Source organism: Diadema setosum, chromosome 3, assembly GCF_964275005.1.
Source record: "Diadema setosum chromosome 3, eeDiaSeto1, whole genome shotgun sequence".
NCBI classification, from domain to species: domain Eukaryota; kingdom Metazoa; phylum Echinodermata; class Echinoidea; order Diadematoida; family Diadematidae; genus Diadema; species Diadema setosum.
Window position 1 is genome coordinate 13,733,084 of NC_092687.1, and position 22,813 is coordinate 13,755,896.

Consider the following 22,813-nt stretch of genomic DNA (forward strand, 5'->3'; position numbering starts at 1 on the left):
AAATAATGTCATTTCTTTTCTTTTTTACACTAATGTAAGAGCTACCAAAGGTCGGCCTTTATCTCGGTAACGCATGAACCTCGGAGGATTAAAACTTGGGTCATTAAAAGACACTTTGATTAAGAATGAAAGGCTGCAGTCTGGACCTTCTACAATGAAACATTGAGAGCTACGTCTGAGACCGGACCCTCAATATTGTTGAAGCCTTTGCATTGGAGGGTCAAGGTCTGAGACTAAGAGACTATAACCCTTACAGGTCTAAGCCCTGACCTTCAGGAGAGTGAGTCTATAGTCTCACAGGTCGAGTCTAGACCGTAGATTGAGGGTTGCAGCCTTGACAACCAAACTGAACTATGACAACTCACAAACATTTTCCTGTTTTCTGTTTTGGAGCACCACAGGATACTATCCGTTTGAACAACCTGTACAGTAAAAGGTAGTGCAAGGCTTTATATGCATTTTATTTTTCTTCAAATCAGAATCAAAATTGATTCTGGGAGTTTTCTGCATTGAAAGTATCACAAATCAAACAAGTATTTTTTTTTTCTAAACAATAAGACCTACTTTCAGTGGATACCCACATTAATGAAAAGTACGTGTACAACGCACAGAAAATAGAATGAAGACAATTCAATTTAGATTTAAAGTCAACATTATTGTAATACTATTTTTGCGATGGTACAGCAGAATGGTAGCGCGGTGAGGTTGGGTGAACATGGCACAGTGGGGCATAGTGACTTTGAATGGTTTCCCAAGTTGTTCCAAGGGTGAAGTGAACTTCAGACCAGCTGCAATCACCACTTCTCCATCCCCAAGGATCAGGTCATCAGGAGGTTTCAGGAGTGGTTGGACTTTGATTTGGCGATGCTCGTCTAACTCTACCGTAACCTGTATACCAAATGGCTCAAGCTCTTGCAGGGATGTATCAAAATCATCTTGACTGGTGGACACAAACTGTTCCGTATTTGCTGCATCAGTGCACAAAAAAAAAATGATATATATGATAAGTCAGTCAAAAACTAATTCACGTAGAAGAGTACCCTGCAGTGAGCATTCACCTCAATATACCAACGTAATGTGGCAAAGGTCATAGAAACATGAGATAAGATCAAGTTTGCTCATTCATTGAGAGTTTGAGCAGAGCATGCTCTTATCTAGTTGGTATTTGATCTGTTATCATAACAAAGGCTAATAAAATACATTTTTTTGAAAACTTATCACTAGACGAATACAGTAAAAATCACTTTGAAAATTCGATGTAGTCATGTTTCAAGGAGATGAAGCATTCATGCACAACAGGTTAATTCCAAAATATTTCAGAATAACTCGAACTAAGTATTGCATAGTCAATTTTGACTAAATTGACTTTAAACCTTACTAGGTCAAGGAGAAATTCTACGCAGATGTAAACATGTTACAGTTACATTTTGAAAGTAAATAATTGAAACAAAATCGTTGCATTGTCTCTGGTTCCCTTGTATTTGATATACAGACAATGATTACTGTATTTGGGGAAAAATATGAGAAAGACCTTGCAGAATAGGTAGTTTCACGTCAAAATTTCACATCTTCGTAACATCTTGAGGCTTTACCTTTTTGGCAAGTATATGCTCATTAATTGTTTTCAGCTGTTTTGGCAATTTCAGGTTAATATCAGCCATATGCAGGGACACATTCATTTTTGACAAGAAGTAGCTATTCTCATGCTTTTACAATATAAGAGCAAGTATGGGATTTTGAAAAGATCATTGAAGATATGGGTTGAATACTATACAGCCTAAAATCTTTGAGGAATGGTAGTGCAGGGGCAAGTAAATGAGTATACGCAAGAGAACAAAGAAAATATAAGCCTATATTATATATGATATACATATATAGGGCCTACCTATATACAATTACAATCAAATGTACATATGTATGTATGTATGCATATTGTATATAATATACATACGTTTGCCATATTGAGCAGAGAGAACAAAGAGAGCTAAAGTCCCCGTACAAATGCCGTACTGTCCTGCTCATTAAGTGGAGCTAAGAACCTTGGTCAGGAGGGAGACCAAACAACGGTTTACATTTATTGGGAATCTCATTTAGTCAGATTAGAGTAAATCTGGTATCATCAGACAAGTTTGAACCAGAATGAATGTGATGCAAAGATTGATTTTACAACATAATATCTTTCATTTGAAGACTCTGATATTACTGGTGTGGCATGTAATGTGATCGTTGATAATTCGACATGTAAGTGAGTATAGTCTGCTGATGTGTTAGACAACCAAACTGGTGATTCGTTCAACTACAATTATATATCAGAGTTATATGTTGCTTAATCTGTAATTATCATATGACTTTTTATGCATTTATTTTGCTGATTACTAGAAGTGTGAACAACAATTGCGCTTATGGTTGTTACCACTGATCATAATTTGTGTTTTGCAAGGTTTTTGCTGCACCTTATTTCTTTCACCTTTTTTTTTTCATCGGGTGCCGACTTTTGCACTACTAAAAATAAATTCCTTTTCCCCACATTATTGTTGTTATTATTGTTATTATTATTATCATTTTCATTATCATTTATTATTATTACTACTTTTCTTGCATGTTCTCTTGAAGTCTTATGCGTGTTAACTTCATCCTAGCAATGTGACACTTTTAACCACAGACCAGAATACGACACAAGGGTAGAGCAAAAGTATGTTATAAATCACAAATTGTGCACAAATCTGTCACATCACAACATATTCAACAACAGACAGTGACATTTAATTTAGATATTATGTGTTTCATAGATTATGGAAATATCTTCCACAGGTAATTACCATGTTCCAAAGGGAATGGCTGTAGAACTTGACTTTCGGTTGCTGCACATGCTATTTGCCTGAATATCAGAAAACAAACATGCGTAAAAAGAAAGAAAAAACTCAACTAGCATTTTCTTTTTGTTTTTTATCAACTGAATTTCACTGGATAATAAAACGGGGTCATCCCACGAGACCGACGCCCACGAGTCATATGGCCCACGAGTTTGACATTGAAAATGGACCAATGAGACATGCAGCCAACGAGTTCGATGTTGAATACGTGGAGACAAAACTAAAGCCTTATGCCATTATCGGGTCACCTTGCACAGCTACGTACTCGTAATTGTCAGTAGGTGACGCCGTTCATCCTGTCGAATGGGGGGGGGGGGTGGTCTTTCCCTGCAAGTGTTGCTTTCAAAGTTCCAAAGTTCAAAATTCAAATTTAAATAAAAGTTTAATTTCCGTCAAATATGCAGGGAAATATATACAATGTACTATCAGTAGTGTAATGGTGACAAAAACGTAGGGTAACAAATTACATATGGTAATGAGTAACAAAATGAAGAGAACGTAATTGTTTTTCAAATAATCTACATCCACATGCAAAGCACATAATTAAACAAAGGACAGGAATGGAAATGGACCTGGGGCCCGTTCATAAAACTTGTCATCAGTGACAAGTTGTTATAGATGTGACAAGCTACTGAAATCCCTGCATCTGATTGGCTGAGAGCAAATTTGTCGCAGAAATTTGGCAGTTGTCACTGATGACTAGTTTTATGAAACAGACCCCAGAGGTTCCGACTAAAGAAGCAAAGTTTGTATGATATGGGAACCTCAGAAAATAGTTAAAAGAACGAATAATAAATAAATTAACTTTAATGAGATATCGAACAAAATTAAAGGAACTAATGTCAACTGACATGGGATCAAATTAGGGGAAAAAAAAGAGGCTCTCAAGAGCCCCATTTGCCTGGTGTCGAATCATGGGTTTTATTTGGCCAGTGTCGAAATTATAAGCTGTATATGGCTTCTCGACCTACTTTGTCTTGATGTCGAACTCATTGGCTTTGTTCACTATGTATGCGTCTAACTTCTGGGCTGTATGGGATTAATGGACTTTAGGACGTGTGAAATCTCTGACTCGCGGACGTCGGTCTCGGGACGTGCACCAAATAAAACATTATGTCAAGATAATTTCACCCTTTAGCCTTTCTTAACAATTTGAAGAATTCGAAAAAATGTATTTAGAGAAACAAACAAGGACATTTTGAATGTGAACAATTATTTCATTGACAAGGACAGGAAGCAGCCAGAAACATGTCATCGTTTCCATACATGATATGATTTTGAGGCAGTTATTCACTTGGACGGCAAAAAGGCTTTGAAATGTTGTTTGTAATATTACCTTTTCTTTATTTTTCTTTCGGTCTAGAGACTGTAAGCCTTGTACTGCTTGAGCAGGTCGCATATTGTGAAAGTACACAGTCACGTTTCACACTGCACTGGTGACGGCAATATTCTAGGCTAATTTGCAGCTTTTGTTTACGTTTATACCAGTTTTCTTGTACATAAACTTATCATTTGTAGTCATTGTGAATGATATAGCGTGTTATATTACACAAACAATAGGGTTTCATGTCATCTTTTTCAATATGTCAATAAAGCACTTATTAAAATCAATTAGGAATCAATTTCCACATTATCTAAAAAAAGATACACAACCCTATCCCCCCCCCCACACACACACACAAAGTGCAAAGTACAGTATCAATTGAATTCAGTTTAATAAGAGTTCATTTCCATAGTCAAGAAGTAATACACAATACAATAACTGCATAATTTCAAAATAAGTTTCAAATATAGATTGAAGACAAACAACCTTTGAAAATACAAAGTAAGTCACTTTTGTAGTTTAAAAAGTTGATATAAATACGTTCTACTTTATTTTAACATTCAAAATACCCCGAAAAAGTAATAAAGCCGTAATACTATTAACGATACCATGTAGAGCATTTGAATGTATTAACAATAATAACATGTATGACAAAGTTCACCTTGTAATAAAGTCATGCACATCATCACGTGCATATTGCAGAGGGACTTTCCCTCTCCTGTCAGTAACATTTGGGTCTGCACCGTGCTGAAGGAGGTAGAGGATAAGGGCTTTCTCAGGTGAAAGATTGCCATCAAAGGAATCATGAATGATCTGTGTTTGATAAAGAAAAATACATTGTATATGCATAAAGAATTAATCATGAGAAGTTACTAGGTATAGTAGCCCTATAGTTTTAGTTAAAGTGGGGATTCAGCTTTTTGCTTTTAGCAAGATACTAATTAGTTACTGGTTTATGAACTGTTAAAATTAAAACAATTCTAGAAGAATTCGAAATTTACTTGATAAATTTCGGTTTTTGACACGGCTCAGATATCCAAAAGTAACTTAAAACAAAGACGGTTAAATAGTCAATGAGGATATTAATTTACTAAAGATAATTAAAGCAAATTATAAATCAAGTAACTGCAATATTATTTCATCAATTTGCGATTCAGTTAAATTAGGATTACTAAGACATTATATCAATAACTATTGAAAGAGGACTAAAGAATCGATGAAAATGTTAAAGAATCGTGCTCTTCGAGCAGTCATGGGAGCAAATGGAATTTTTCGTCTGAGGCAATGTTTAGTAAGTTGATTGATAAATTTGAAAATCTAAGGACTTTTAAGCACAATGTGTGAAAACTTTATAAGATCGCACATGAAATGAAACCGTATGTTATATGTAATTATTTTCGAGTAACGAATAATTAAAATCTTACATACATCAATTCTGAATTTCCCAAAAGTTCACAGAGTTTTAGAAAAGAAGTTGGAATGGATTAGAAAATGAGGTAAAAAGTTTGGTTGAAATCATCTGAGGAGACAGGTAAACAATCTAAGATAATAGTTTGATTTACATATCTATTGATTTATTATATAGGTGCATGGAGCCGGGTTGGTCCGGGTTGTTTAGCTTGATTTTTTTTTTTTTTGTTATTTTTCTTCTTATTCTTCCTTTTTTTTTGTAACAACGTAGCATTGTATGAAATGTATATAGTAATTAAGTTTTTATGCATGCATTATGGTTCTTCTATGTTAAATACTTTCTTCAGTTATGTCACTCTATTGTGTTGTGGGCATTTGATTTTACGGACTGGCCGGGAAACAGCCATCTTGCTGAGCAACCAACCGCGACAAAACAAAATGACAGGAATGAAATAAAAATAAATGTTACAATAATAGCAAAACACATCACTGAATTTGTAAGATAATCGGGCCATCTATATTCACACGTAAAGCTTTCTTTTTATTCTGTTTGTCGTCACCACTGGACAATGATGAAAGTGAAAATCACTGTTCAATTATCAATGATCAAATCGCCAAAATATGTACTTTTCAAAAAAGGAAATGATTGCTTCTCGGAATTCTTTCAAATCAATTGAGAAAAATCTGAAACTTTGATTCAACAGGGGACCAATTGGGTCTAGTGATCTTGCTAGCCTGCATTATTTAGTCTCGGGATTGTTGTGTTAGAAAAAAAAAAATAGATTCAATTGTAGGAAGTCAACTTTACATTATAGGAAAAATTAGGATACACTTGTGTATGTATAATTTTATGTTAATAATGTGATTACATCTTAACCTTTGATATACTGCTTTAAATGTACACCGGATACCTTTGTTATCGAAGGTGAACATTCAACACGTCTTTTGTCATCGTTACAGAGTCTGACTGCTGTGTGAAGACACGTTCGACCGTTGCCAGAGGGAATGTTCAGGTCAGCACCGTGATTCACAAGAGCCTCTATCACAGATGAGTGGCCATGCCATGTGGCATGGTGCAATGGTGTGAAGCCTGTCCGATCAGTGCTGTTTATCAATTCATCAGCCTTGGAAAATTGGGAAAAACAAGACGTCAACTCTATACTAAGGTCAAATCATCATACTGATACCCTCACACATTCAATCAATCCCTGAAGTAATGAATATTACATTGATACAGCGAATATCATTTACCATTATTACGAACAATTCTTGCCCAAAACAAATTCATTTTCACTGGCCCGCTGTTCTAGAACAGCCTTGATAACACTCTAAAAGACGCTTTGACTTTTCCTTCCTTAAAATAAAAAAACAAACAAACATACAAACAAATGAAACAAAAACCCCTGTAATAATACCCACAAAAATAACCGAATAAATAAAAAGTGAATATTTTCTTACGCTCATACAAATTAAATAACGAATAAATAATTATATACATTATTTTTGGAGAATAAGAGTTAATGTATCTCGATTTTGCAAATTTTTATTGAATTCAAAGTTTCTACCAATGCCTTGGTGACCTTTCCTGAAAACCGAATTGTAGAACACTCGTTTTTGTTTCCCTTTTTTTTTCATGCCTATTTTTATTTACTTCTCCTGCCTGTTTTGTCCCTCCTGTCGTTCCTGCCCTTGTCATAGTCCCTCCTTTTGATTCTGACGTCAGGATATCAAAATTGTAATACTTGGAGTCCTTGACGGAGCTTGAGACCCCCTCATCTCCTACAGTGATTCACACAATATACAAGATATGCTCCTCTTGTGATTACTCATTTCCATATAGAGTTATGATAATAACATTGTATCACCTACTTGTTTATTTATCTAAAGAACTAAGTTAATATAACCGTAATTGTATCTACATTTTTTACAACTAATGTGATTCAAAGCTCCTTAAAATATTATGCATTATGAAGGCATTATTCATATTTCATTGCGTTTTATTACTTTATATGGAAATAGAATCATTTGAATTGAATTTAATATTGATAAAGACGGTGATGGCGCACAGTTACCTTTTTTTTTCTAAATTTTAATTTTCATCAATTTAAAATTTTAAACCAATACATTGAATGGAAAAATTTATGGTTGGCATAGACTTTTCCAAAACTCTGAGTAAAAACACCCTGCCACAAACTTTTAGTGTCTATCCATATATTCAGAGCTTGAAAGAACAATTTACCTGTACTACGCCAGCGCCAACTTTCATAGGTTCAGTGATGCAGTCAATGGTCGTGATGAAATAAACCACAATGTTGACATGTCCTTCTTTTGCTGCTACGTGCAGAGATGTGTGTCCCTCACTGTCGGTGATGCCTACTCTCGCACCGTTAGTGATCAGACAGATGACAACATCTAGATGCCCATGCTTAGCTGCCCTATGAAGGGATGTCGTGCCTTCTTTCGAGTCATTAACATCAGCACCTTTGCTGATGAGATATTCCACAATACAAAGTTGGCCTTCTGCAGCTGCAACACCTAAGGCTGTATCTATGGAAATGTCAAGACGAACACATTCCTCCATGAGGAATGAAACGACCGGAAGATTTCCTCTCTGGATTGAAATATGTAAAGGTTTTTGACCTCTCCCATCGACTACATTCACATTTGCATCTTTGCTCACAAGGGCGGTGACTATTTGGAGGTTTCCTGCTCTCGCCGCAATGTGCAAAGGTGTTCCTTCATCCATTACAGGAACATTAGCATCCACACCATTGTCGAGAAGACATATAACCAACTCCAAATAATCTCTCTGAATCGCAATATGTAGAGGTGTCATGCCACTTCCATTAGCTTCATTTGCATCAGCTCCTCTTTGTATCAAAAAGCATGACGCCTGCAAGTGGTCTTTTTGAACTGCCATGTGTAGAGGACTAAATCCCCGTTCAGTTCTTTTATTTACACTTGCGCCATTCTCAGTGAGATACCTGAGCACCTCTAAATTACCGTAAAAAGATGCAAAATGAACGGGAAAGATGTTATTATTACCGCTCGTGCTGCAGTCAGCACCATTGTCAGCAAGACAGGAAACGACCTCAACATTGCCCTTTGCACATGCTAAATGCATGGGTGTGATACCAGCAGAATTGACAGCATTAACATCAGCTCCCTCTTTCAAGACCAAATGTTTCACCATTTCAAGATGCCCGTTCATTGCTGCAATGTGTAAAGGGGTTGATCCCCTTTCATCTTGGACATTTACATCTGCTCTTGCATCTAGAAGAAGGTACATACATACTTCCTGGTGGTTGTAAAGCATTGCAATATGAAGAGGTGTGCGACTTTTGATATCGGCAGTATGCACATCAGCTCCTTGTTCAACAAGATATTTTGCCCCTTCCAGATGTCCATTTTCACATACATAGTGTAAAGGAGTCTTCCCAAAATTGTCAGCAGAATTCACATCAGCTCCTTGTTCAACAAGATACTTTGCAACCTCAAGTTGTCCATTTTGAGATGCAAATTGTAAAGGAGTGTTTCCATCTTTTGTAAGTGAATTCACGTTAACTCCTTGTTCAACTAGATACTTTGCCACATCCAGGTGTCCATTTTCACATGAGTATTGTAAAGGAGACTTCCCATACTTGTCCTCAGAATTCACATTAGCTCCATTTTCAACAAGATACTTTGCCACTTTAAGGTAGTCATTTTGACATGCATAATGTAAAGGGGTTTTCTCGAGGTTATCGGCAAAATTTACACCACCTCCATGTTCAACAAGATACTTTGTCACTTCAAGTGTTCCAGAGATACAAGCACAGATTAATGGAGTGTAGCCATATTTATCGACAGAATTAACGTCTGCTCCTTGCTGAGCAAGTATTTTCACAACAGCGAGATGCCCCTTTTGACAAGCAGCTTGCATGGGTTTTAAGACATTGGTATTTACTGGACTGATATCAGCTCCTTTGTCCAAAAGGAAAGACACAAGATCATGGTGTCCGTTCAAAGAGGCCAAGAAGAGAGGACTGTTACTTTTTTCATCAGTAGCATTTACGTCAGCTCCCTGTTCAACTAGATATTTCGCAGTTTCAAAATGTCCATTTTGACATGCACAGTATAAAGGAGCGGTGCCACTGTTATTGCCTAAATTCACATCAGCCCCATGGTGAACCAAATACTTTGCCACTTCAAGGTGTCCATAAACGCATGCATTTGCTAAAGGAGTCATCTCATCTTTGTCGGCGGAATTCAATTCAGCTCCTTGTTCAATTAAATACTTTACCACTTCCAAGTGTCCATTTTCACATGCGTATTGTAAGGGGGAATTCTGGAATTTATTTCCGGCATTCACATCAGCTCCTTGTTCAGTAAGATACTTTGCAATTTCCAGATGTCCGTTTTGACATGCAACATGGACCGGAGTGTCTCCAGACTTGTCGACACAATTTACGCCCGCTCCCTGATCTACAAGTATTTTGACAACTTCGAGATGTCCGTTGTAACTTGCAATATGCAGAGAATTCTGAATGTTCATGTTTGAATAATTTATATCAGCTCCATGATCCAAAAGGAAGGACACAACATCACGGTGTCCTTTCAAAAATGCCAGGATGAGGGGACTGTAGTTTTTTTCATTAGCAGCATTTACGTCAGCTCCTTGTTCAACAAGATCGTTTGCCATATTAAGATACCCATTTTGACATGCAGAATGGAGAGGAGTGTTACCATTTATGTCGGCAGAATTCACATTTGCTCCTTGTTCAAGAAGATACTTTGCCACTTCAAGGAGTCCATTCTGACATGCAAATAACAAAGGAATGCGTCCTTCCGTTGTGGCAGAATTCACATCAGCTCCATGTTCAACTAGATACTTTGCCACTTCGAGGTGTCCATTCTTACATGCGTATTGTAGAGGGGATATCCCGAATTTATTCTCAGCATACACATTAGCTTTTTGTTCAACAAGATACTTTGCCACTTGAAGGTGTCCATTCTGACATGCAAATGTCAAAGGAGTGTTTCCTTTCATTGTGGAAGAATTCACATCAGCTCCTTGTTCCACAAGATACTTTGCCACTTCTAGGTGTCCATTCTGACATGCAAATGTCAAAGGAGTGTTTCCTTTTATTGTGGCAGAATTCACATCACCTCCTTGTTCAACTAGATACTTCGCCACTTCAATGTGTCCATTTTTACATGCGTATTGTAGAGGGGATATCCCGAATTTATTCTTAGCAGACATATTAGCTCCTTGTCCAACAAGATACTTTGCCACTTCAAGGTGTCCATTTACAGATGCAAATATCAAAGGAGTGCTTTCTTCTTTTGTGGAAGAATTCACATCAGCTCCTTGTTCAACTAGATATTTTGCCACTTCGAGGTGTCCATTTTTACATGCGTATTGTAGAGGGGATATTCCGAATTTCCTCTCAGCATACACATTAGCTCCTTGTTCAACAACAAACTTTGAAACTTCGAGATGTCCATTTCCAGATGCAAATATCAAAGGAGTCCTTTCTTCTTTTGTGGAAAAATTCACATTAGCTCCTTGTTCAACAAGATACTTTGCCACTTCAAGGTGTCCATTCTGACATGCAAATGTCAAAGGAGTGTTTCCTTTTAGTGTGGAAGAATTCACATCAGCTCCTTGTTTCACAAGATACTTTGCCACTTCTAGGTGTCCAAAGCGACACGCACACTGTATTGGAGTGTAACTATATTTGTCAACAGAATTTACTTCTGCTCCTTGGTCAAGCAGAATTTTCGCAACAATCAGATGCCCTTCCTGACAGGCAGCATGTAGGGGTTTTAAGACGTTGGTATTTACTGGACTGATATCAGCTCCACTATGCAAGAGGAAGGACACAACATCTTGATGTCCTTTCAAAGATGCCTGGATGAGGGGACTGGAAGAATTCACATCAGCTCCTTGTTCCACAAGATACTTTGCCACTTCTAGGTGTCCATTCTGACATGCAAATGTCAAAGGAGTGTTTCCTTTTATTGTGGCAGAATTCACATCACCTCCTTGTTCAACTAGATACTTCGCCACTTCGATGTGTCCATTTTTACATGCGTATTGTAAAGGGGATATCCCGAATTTACTCTCAGCATACACATTAGCTCCTTTTTCAACAAGATACTTTGCCATTTCCAGGTGTCCCTTCTGACATGCAATTTGTAGGGGAGTATGTCCTTCCCTGTCGACAGAATTGATGTCTGCTCCGTGGTCATGAAGTATTTTGACAACACCGAGATGCCCAAACTGACAAGCAATGTTCAGAGGTTGTGAGACATTGCTCTTATCATGATTGACAATAGCGCCATAATCAACAAGGAATGAAACAACATCTGGGTGTCCTTTCCAAGATGCCAAAAAGATGGCAGTGCGATTGTATTTGTCAACAGTATTTACATCAGCTCCTTGTTCAGTAAGATACTTTGCCATTTCCAGATGTCCGTTTTGACATGCATATTGTAAAGGAGTGTTTCCATCTTTGGTGGAAAAATTCACTTCAGCTCCTTGTTCAACTAGATACTTTGCCACTTCGAGGTGTCTTTTTTCACATGCATAGTTTAAAGGAGTCTTGTCAAATTTGTCAGCAGAATTAACATCAGCTCTTTGTTCAACAAGATACTTCGTAACTTTAAGATGTCCATATCGACAGGTAAATTGTAATGGATTGTTACCATCACAGTTGGGAGAATTTACTTCAGCTCCATGTTCTACAAGATATTTTACCACTTCAAGCTTTCTACTTTCACATGCATTCCTTAAAGGAGTCTTTCCAAAGCTGTCGGCTGAATTCACATCTGCTCCTTGTTCAACCAGATATTTTGCCAGTTCAAGTTTTCCGTTTCGGGAAGCAAATTGCAAAGGAGTCTTTCCCTCTTTCGTGACAGAACTCACCTCAGCTCCATGTTCAACAAGATATTGTGACACTTCAAGGTGTCCATTCTGACATGAGTATTGTAAAGGAGTCTTCCCAAATTTGTCGGGAAAATTCACATCAGCTCCTCGTTCAAGAAGAGACTTTGTCACTTCAAGGTGTTCATTTTCACATGCATAATGTAAAGGAGTCTTCTCGTATTTGTCGGCAGAATTAACTTCAGCTCCTTGTGCACTAAGATATATGAGCATTTTAAGATGTCCATTTTCACATGCATATTGTAAAGGAGTGGTACCATCACAGTTGGCAGAATTCACTTCAGCTCCATGTTCAACAAGATATTTCGCCAATTTAACGTTTCTGTATTGACTTGCATATTGTAAAGCAGTCTTCTCAAATCTGTCGGCAGAATTGACATCAGCTCCTTGTTCAACCAGATATTTCGCAACCTCAAGGTATCCATTTTCACATGCATACTGTAAAGGAGTCTTCTCGAAGTTGTCAGCAAAACTCACATCAGCTCCTTGTTCAACAAGATACTTTGCCAGTTGAAGTTGTCCATTTTGACATGCATACTGTAAAGACGTGTTACGAAGTTTGTTGGCAAAATTAACGTCAGCTCCTTGTTCAACAAGGTACTTTGCCACTTTAAAGTGTCTATTTTGACATGCATAATGTAAAGGAGTCTTTCTAAGTTTGTCGGCAGACTTCACTTCAGCTCCCTGTACAACAAGATACTTTGACATTTCAAGGTGTCCATTTTCACATGCACACTGTAATGGAGTCTTCCAAAATATGTCAGCAGAATTTACAACAGCTCCGTGCTTAACAAGATACTTTGCCACTTCAAAGTGTCTATTTTGACATGCATATTGTAACGGAGTCTTTCCATCTTTTGCTGCGGAATTGACGTCAGCCGCATGGCCAACGAGGTACTTCACTATTTTAATTTGTCCATATTGGCATGAATAATGTAAAGGGGTCTTCCAGAATTCGTCGCCAGAATTCACATCAGCACCATGGTCACCCAATAACTTCCAGATTCCCAGATATCTATTTTGACAAGGACTATGTAATACCGTGTTACCTTGTCTGTAAGACATCACATCTGCTCCATGATGAATGAGTATATTGGTTGCACAGAGGTGGTCATCACTACATGCAGCGTGTGATTGATTTAAGTCATTGTTGCCCCCTGTATTAAGATCCTCTCCGTCTTCAAGATAAAAAACATTTGATGATCCTTGGTCAACAAGATTGTGGATGTCGTCACGACAACGATTACGGCACAACGCCGAGGGACAGTTGTTTCCCATATTTGTATTTGGGCCTATTAAGACAAACACACACAAAGTTGATCAACCTGTCGACAACCTTACAATGAAAAGATCAGCGGTGCTAAGTAGAGCAGATTTATTCGAGTGCATTGACAATGTCAATAAGTGCGTTGTACCTACATTCGCAGTACGATGTTTAGTGTCAAATGCAATCATACTTTTACATACAAAACGCCAACGCTGATGAACATGGAAGCTGCTCGAGGATCCTGTGTCTCCTGTTTCCTATACTTCAATGCACTTCCAAAATATCCAACACAGGCCAGAAAATAGATGCTACCACCCTGAACGAGAACAGAAAAATAATCCTTACCAACAGATTGGTCGACTGCTCATAACATGACATTCAGCAAAGGTACCAGTGCATGAGCATGCAAATGTTGTTGCGAAGTTTTGGACGGTCGCCAAAGATGAACGTACACAATTCTGCAAGCTCGTCATTTACCTTGTAGTGTGCAATTTTCAGTGCCGTGATTTTTTTTTTTTCGGGGGGGGGGGTGTAGGCCCTACTCAGGCAGTGATTTCTACCACACCCGTTAAGGATTATTGGTTCCTGTGCTAAACAAGTTACATGGTTGTACGTGTGGCGTTATCTGTTTAATATTGTGGTCATATGAAGCAAGAAGACAAATTTCCATTATATGAATATGAAATACTTCATAAAATCTATAAATATATAACAGTGACCGCATCTACTATGTTTTGTAGACAGAAATGTTAAAATGACTAGAATTATGCAGTCACTACAGTACTTGCCATAACAACGACATTTCTACGGATATCACGACAAAAGTGAAAAGTAAAACCCTTCATAACACCTCCTTCATTGACTAAGGAAATAGTGAGAACGAGCAAAGGATTCATCAAGTTAATCATGGAATGCATAATTGTTTATAAAAAGGTATTTGAAGAGACCTAATACTGCTTTTACTGCGTTCTAAAAGTAGGTTCCAAAGTCAAAGTGAGGTAAGATTCACAAATGAGAACGAGGAATGACAATGGAGCTGAATGAACGAATATTACATTTGCGCGTTCATACCCATACAAACATTATAAATGCCTATCTTTTCGGAACTCCAGAGTCAAAATGCAAGTATCAAATACTGGAAAACATTGTGTCATGCATGGCGTCACAAAACATGGATCAACACAATCCAAAAATGGGTTTGTAATATTTTACGAAATATCAATTCTTTGGAGGTGAAATATTTCATCGACGGGGATGACTTGACTCCCTTTATTTAGAATTTAGCTCTATAATCAACAACGGTCTCAAAGACGTTGTCGATTTACCAGTATACCAAATATTACTACGCTTACCTATATACTATTATAAGAATCGAGAAAAAAAGAAGAGAACGACTAATCATTAAATTCACAATTGATATTGTGTATCCATAAGTATTGTTACTGTGACGGCCGTTCATCATCTACGTACTATCATAACATATCAAAAGTTAGCGTCTCTGCAGGACTTTGCTTGACTTTATACTATGGAGATATGTAAATTAAAAAGGAAGTCTTATATCAAGAACTTTTATTACACGTTTTCATTAAATTACTTCTTTTTTTTTTTTTTGAAAGATTGGTTTATAACGGGAACACATATGGGGGGGGGGGGGTTGTCCCACGATCAAGACACCCACAAGTCACAAGGCCCCGAGTTAGACATTGCAACAAGAGACCTGGGCATATCGGGCTTACCTGAGCATTACAGGCTAGCCTTGCAAGGATTCTTGCAAACTATTACCTAAGAAGAAGATAGCAAACTTGTGGATATGTGTGTGTGTGGGGGGGGGAATCAAGGAGAGCGTGGTTTTCATTTGTATATTCTTTTCATTTTTGCCAAGTTGACAGACAATTCGACCCAAATGCGAAAAAAGCCCCCTAGTTGTTCAGCCACAAGTTGCAACCCCAGCATTTGCCATAGACAAACTTCAAGTACCTTCACTAATTGATTTTGTTTTTAGATATTTTTAAAGTATTTCTGACTTAAAAAAAAATAAAAAATCTGTTTTTAGAGACTTTCATATTTGAGAGTTCTGCTTCCCCCTCCTTGAAATGAGGATATTGGGTCCACCATGATCGATCAAAGCTGAAACTATATAAAGTCATAAATATTGCGCTTACTATAAACTCTATCACTCCTGGTTCTAGAGAAGATCTGTAAAGATTCCCTATTTTGAGGGCTTTCCGGGCCCCGGGGGGAGGGGGGATGCCCATTTGAACAAATCAAGATCTCATTATGGGCCCTAGGAATTCTACCTACAAATTTTTGTCAAAATTCGTCATGGGGTTTTAATAAAATCGTTGAAGATATCAACCACAACAACAACAACAACAACTACAACAACAACAACAATGAAAGTTTAGGCATGACGTACGATGGACGTCGGACGATGAAAGTTCGTTTTGGCTCAGGACAGGCAAAATGATCAATATGAGACATGCATCCCAATTGCTACAGCCCAAGAGTTTGACACTAAGTACAAAGAGGCCTAAAGACTGTAAACTTTGCAAATAAGAAAAAAAAAAAACTCCACAAGCTCAATTGGTCCTATTCCTTTCTTCCGTCTTTTCTTACTTTTTTTTTGGTAATGTCACTGTGCTGTCGTCCTTGTATGAATTCGCGTCTTTCCTTAATGTGTTTATCAGCGGTTTTTTTTTTTCTTTACGGAAATGGGCAAATACATCCACATAATCAACGTGTATAGTACTATTGTGAGTTTTTTTTTTTTCTATATCCTTCTGTTGGCTACACACAACTCATGAACTCAATGAGCAGCGCTTTCAGGTTGAATATTGTTAGATTACCCTGAATTTGCATTCTTTTTTTTTATACTTTAAAATGATAACTGTTTATAAAGATGATGTAAAGTTATTAATAAATTGTGTTATTAGGTGATCCATATATCGCGTGCCTTGCTTTTTAGTGGACCAGTCTTTTCCATATATACTTTCCTGCCAACTTTTTAATTTCCTTTCCAACAATTTACATACTCGAAATAACACAGTATCAATACAATTAACAAGTACAAGTAACAAAGAAATGCATATGAAGTTAACAATACTACGCATCAGATGAGCAGATGAAAATGAATAACAATAAAAGTCGCAGGAAATAGAAGAGTCGTGCTGAAAAGCCATGTTTGTATTTTGCAGTCTTCTCGTGGACAAGAAAAAACAACTAAATAACATCAAGAAAGCAGTTGCTCAGAAAGATATAAAAAGTGCACACACGTACAGACTTATACAAACAAACAAACAGACAAACACACGTAAGCTCTCTTGTTAAAGAGAAAGAGAGAAGGAAAAAAAAGAAGAACCTTTACAGCATACTCTGGTGTTCTGAATTTTTTCTACTTCAGTGTACATACGATTCACATTGCATTATGTATTTCTGTTTTAAATTGATCAAACGATATGATTGTTTCCTGCATGCTTTTTAATGTGTTTCACTTTTTTACTGTTTGATTGAAAAAAATAGATTGTATCGAATTGCATCGAAAGTTCATATGGCAGGACAAGGGGCGAGCAGGTACACACTGTAGTACAGTTACACAAGATGGAAATGAATATTTTACTATTAATACCTGCAAATAACAATACAAATAGGAAATTTATTTTCATATCAAAAGCACAAAAAAGGGAAAATAATGAAACAAAGAAACAACTTAGCAACGATAATCTTTGAACCTGTTTGGCCTTCGAGACAATCTGAAATGTTTTAGAAATTGCGAAGAAGAAAGAAATGAAGCTCATATTAACTTACATGACTCTTATATACGAGACTCTTCAAGAAAATGTAACTGGCGTTGTTGCTTACTACATGTACAAGAGAGGCGGGATGGATGCTTAAAACTTTGTGTTTTCCTTGGCAGCATTACTATTCTTTTGCCTCTTCCATAAAAACTCAAGAAAACATGGCGAATATGGAGCTATCTCGACTTCTGTGAATCAATAATACCGAGGAATATTCGGGTACCACAACAGCGTTGTGCCTTTACCATGCAAAAAGCTGGCATGTATCCTACCTGCATGCATTAAGGGCAGTAACAGCATTAACATCGCTAAAAGTTCAAATCGACATACTGTATTGTATCACTGCATGAAACTAACCAAGAGCATGTAGAGAATGATTCGATTCTGCTCAATAAAGTTAAGTATAAGATCATCCCAAGGTTTTCTGATAAATGGCTGTTTGTTACCACTGCCTAGTAGCTCTCTTTCCTCTGTCTAATTCTGTAAAATATCAGAAAGATTTTTATCACTTAAAACATAATATATGCTTTTTTGTACCTTTCTGCACTAAAATTCTGAAATAATCGACATCCCACATGTAATGTGGGATGTGTGTTGATCAGAAGCCATCATGCAATACACAATTCATACAATTGTTCATCATGACAACAACGAAAGAACCAACGCGTATATACAACCTTGTACATGTATTGGCACAATTTAAAATGATCATGGTTGCCTGACATTGCAAACACTGCCTTTTTTTTTTCCTGTGAGACCTGCACCGTACTAAAGTCATGAATAGGAGACAAGTTCAATTCCTGACAATAAATGGACCACTTCCCCATTTACAATTATATTTTCCACCAGTACTCGTTTAAACCGATATCAGCATTGTCTCGTACCAGTTGCAGCAAGCAAAAGCCCCATTGCTTTGCGAAACTTGAAAAAATAAAGAATTTGTGGGAAAAAAAGAAAAAATATATATGTATATAAAGTTTCGGACATACTTGCCGACTAAAGGCATACAATTAAATTGAACTAAAGGGGCCTGAACTTTTTATTCCAGCAGACTCTTTGTTAGGAAAATATAATAACATGAAAAGCAAACAAACAACTATTTGGACCAGATATGTAACAAAAGAACTTGCACCGTTGCAACGAGGGAAACAAGATAGGAAGGCATGCTATAAAAAGCAGATAGACAAATGGGGATTTGAGTAGTGGAGAAGGTGGACAGAATAAGAATGATAATAATCTATAAACTTAAGTGATGATCCCTAAATATGAAGAGTTTGTTCGCAAATACCGATAAGTCTATTTTTGAAGATTTTGAAGTACGGTCTCCGTCATAAAGTACAAAATAATACCTTTTAAATGAAATATTGGTCACGACATATAAAGGTACATTTTTGAAGTTTTCAAAAGAAGCAAAAATGTTCTTATTATTCTCTTTATTTTCTTGAACTTAAATCGCAAATATCTCCATTTGGCAAATATGGACTTATCAGTTTTTGCGAACAAACTCTTCATACGTTTGTGGTCACCCTGTGAAGGAAAACGTGAAGTGGAGCTTAGAGGCAACTTGAAATATAGTAAGGAACGATAGGTTTACACTTATCACGGGTATTAGAAGGGGTAGAAAATAACACTAAGTAGCAAGTGAGGATGTAAAACAGGAAAAATAATTCAAAAAATATAATGTGTAAGTATATATATATATATAATAATATATATATATATATATATGTATATATATATGTATATATATATATATATATATATATATATATATATATATATGTATATATATATATATATATATATATATATATATAATCCGCAGCCTACAGCATACCCTTCCCCCATTCTCCAGCCGCCGTAAATTAAGGAACGTTGTAAAGCCAGACAGGTAGAAGAGCACTCTAATCTACACAGTGTACCGTCAAAATGTTTCGATTAGTACAGACTTCCTGAAGGGAACTAACAATGATGTTAACAACTCCATATTTAAATGTTAAGCAACCTGTCATTTCCGTATTAAACCAAGACTTTGCTGATGTGGGGGTACTAAAACAGAGTTTTGATGGTGTAGGTTATTGAACATAACTACACAGTCCAACATTCTATGATAGCCGCCTGCTTATCGACAATGCATGCCGTGCCCTTCTCAAATTCTGTCTCGTACAGTACATTATCACAGAGATTTGTCTCCGGCAAAACACAATGAACTTTTTATACCCTTTTCTACTTTATTTCTGAAATCGACATTTCTGATATCCACGCGGGTCCACAGTCCGATGGCAATGACAAAAGAATCAACGCATAGACGTCACGGTGGAATTCACAATGATCGATTGGGTGAGAATTTCGAACAAACAGCGTAGAGTTCTTCATTTCTGCGAGACCTGGGGGGCATTTCATGAAGGAACTTGTCGGGTAAAATATCTGACAAGTCTCTTTTATCCGACAAGTTTTGAGAAATGCTTTAGTCTGATTGGCTGATTCCTCTGAACTTGTCGGATATAATTGACTTGTCAGACATTTTATCCGACAAGTTCCTTCATGAAATGCCCCCCTGGGGGGCATTTCATGAAGGAACTTTTTTTTTTCCATGTGCATGCATTTTACCCTTTACCGTGCATGAATCCAGACTAGCAGTGCCAAGGGCAATCCACATGAATTATTGATTAAACATTCATGTGCCTGGGAGTGCAAGACTGACACCTAGTCAAGAGGTAGTTCAGGCATGTCCATTGTTCAGGGCCATTGTCAGCACACACTCATCTATACACATCATTGGTTCCTGTGCAAAGTTCAATTTTTGTACAGAGGGTTAAAATTTGACCAAAATCTGAAACCTTACTTCAAAATCAGTCTTAGATTCAATGAAACTGATTTATGCTTTAACATTCAAGTCACCTCGAACAAAACTGTACACTATTCAGCTATTACTCATATCAATGACAGCTTTATCGAATGAATAGTTTTTTAACTATTAATAATCAAAAGTGGGATTTTTTTTTGAAACACCTAGTACTAAAACAGTGATAAATGCAGTACTTACTAAGGACTATAGGGCAATTTGTCAATCAGTTGCAAAGAACCCAAATTGCTTGCGTCTAGTTCATATTTCATCTCAGTACTCCTTCAGACCGATCGCAGAATTGTTCGTAACGTCTTTATAATGCAGAAACAACAGTGAACGAAACGTGAAAAGAAAGTCATACATTTCACACGAAAGCATGTACCAAGGGATGGATATGGAATCATTAAGATTATGATAGATAAGCTAATTTAATGAGTCTACATAATCTCGTTGTTGATGAAGTTATAATGAGTCGCGTTCCCCCCAACATTGTATATAACTCCATCACATCTTGTCAGGGAAAAGCCACTTTGCATAGGATAAGATGACGATTTCAACAAACATCCAGGCGATAAAGATGCATCTCCGCATTCATATAGTTCCTCGGTCAATACAATTTAACTACATATTGATCAAAGAACCTAATGACTCTTTGATTATTTCAGCCCCCTTTTACTTCCACATGGATTGTCCTTGATATTTTGTAGTCTAAGATTCTTTTATTATGCTCCTTTTCTATCGGTATCTTATGTCTACAAGCTCTGAAGTGCCCAAGATGTAAAAACAATGAACTAGTCACGCTGATATCCAATACAGTAGTAGAAAAATCATTGAAGACAAGATCTCGGATCTTGTAATCTCGACATCCTAGAGAAGAGATGATCAGAAGACTAGATCGAAGATCTCGTCATGTCTGCAGGCAGTAGATTATGATAAGATGTTGGATCTTGCAATTTCTACATCGTGTAGAATAAAAATGATTACAGAAAACATCTTGAAGCTGTGCCCGTCATATCTAAAAATACATGTATATAGAATAGATGACTACCAAGGACGGATACAATTTTTTTGCTACAGAAGGGGGAGGGGGCGGTGACCTAAATGAAAATTAATAATTTTGATTATTATTATCATTATTTTTGTTATTATTAGTAGTAGTAGTAGTAGTAGTGGTAGTAGTAGTAGTAGTATCATCATCATCATCATCATTTGATATTTTTATTTTTATTAATTGTTTGTTTTTGTTTTTGTTTTTGTTTTTGTTTTTGTTTTTTTGCCGTTCCTCCTCATAGTCTCCCCAAATTGGCTGGCAATCAAACAAACACAAGCGGAAAAAGTCAATTTTGCTAGAATTGTGCTGAAAAAGGAGAAAATTGTGCCTTGAATACAAGTCCGCTACACGCTGTCAAAGCGTCAATGATATGCCAGATAGCATCATTATCCCAACTCTGGCTACGTTGCTGTAGAAATGGCTTTCACCATATGCAATGCTGCCCTCTTGAGTTTGCGTTTGGACATGTTCACCAATAAAACAAGACTATTAAAGTCATACACGTTAATGTGCCCATCCTGGAAGTGTAGAGATACATCGGGGTAAAGAGTGAAAATGCAACATTTAGATTATCTATTTTCATTTTTTTTTTCAATCTTGCAGAACATGCAATATTAGCTTTAGTGAAGAGTCCCTACATAGGGTAATGTATGGTGGTTCCAATTTACGCTAACCAAGGTCGAAATTCCAATAGGTTATTAATAGACCATGAAAACTAATGGACAATAATGAGGTAGAGAGAAAAATTGGTCTAATGGAAAAATAATGACAATAACAATGATAGGAATAATAACAATGATAATTGTATTAGTTGTAATAACAATAGTAATAATAATAATTATACTGTTGTTATTATTATTATGATCATCCTCATCATTATTATTGAACATACATACGAAGAGTTTGTTCGCAAAAACCGATAAGTCCATATTTGCCAAATGGAAATATTTGCGATTGAAGGTCAAGAAAAATAAAGAGAATAATAAGAAATTTTTTGCTTCTTTTGACCATAACTTCAAAAATGTACCTTCATATGTAGTGACCAATATATCATTTAAAAGGTATTATTTTGTACTTTATCACAGAGATCTTACTTCAAAATCTTCAAAAATGGACTTATCGGTTTTTGCGAACAAACTCTTCTCCATACAATTTCTATAGCGCCATTTTCCATTTTGATTCAATGCTCAAGGCGCTTCACACCAAAGCTAAACGACTGACTTAAAACATTAAAAGAAGAAAACGAATAAGAAGACATGAAAGTCTGTCTTCAAAACGCACTGTAAAACAAATAGGTTTTGGGGTTACTCCTAAAAGG

The 22,813-nt window shown here is 36.7% G+C and overlaps 1 protein-coding gene across 1 annotated transcript in view; it reads right to left on the reverse strand.

The window, feature by feature from the left end:
• The window catches only part of LOC140246564 (uncharacterized), a 57,054-nt gene that overhangs the window by 22,244 nt on the left and 11,997 nt on the right, over window positions 1-22,813 (reverse strand). The window contains exons 2-6 of the mRNA XM_072325906.1: window positions 8,653-13,072; window positions 7,969-8,154; window positions 7,259-7,386; window positions 6,566-6,731; window positions 799-968 (exon numbers count right to left, since the gene is read on the reverse strand). Of these exons, the coding sequence (XP_072182007.1) occupies window positions 799-968; window positions 6,566-6,731; window positions 7,259-7,386; window positions 7,969-8,154; window positions 8,653-13,072 (5,070 nt within the window). The remainder of the gene's footprint in view (window positions 1-798; window positions 969-6,565; window positions 6,732-7,258; window positions 7,387-7,968; window positions 8,155-8,652; window positions 13,073-22,813) is intronic.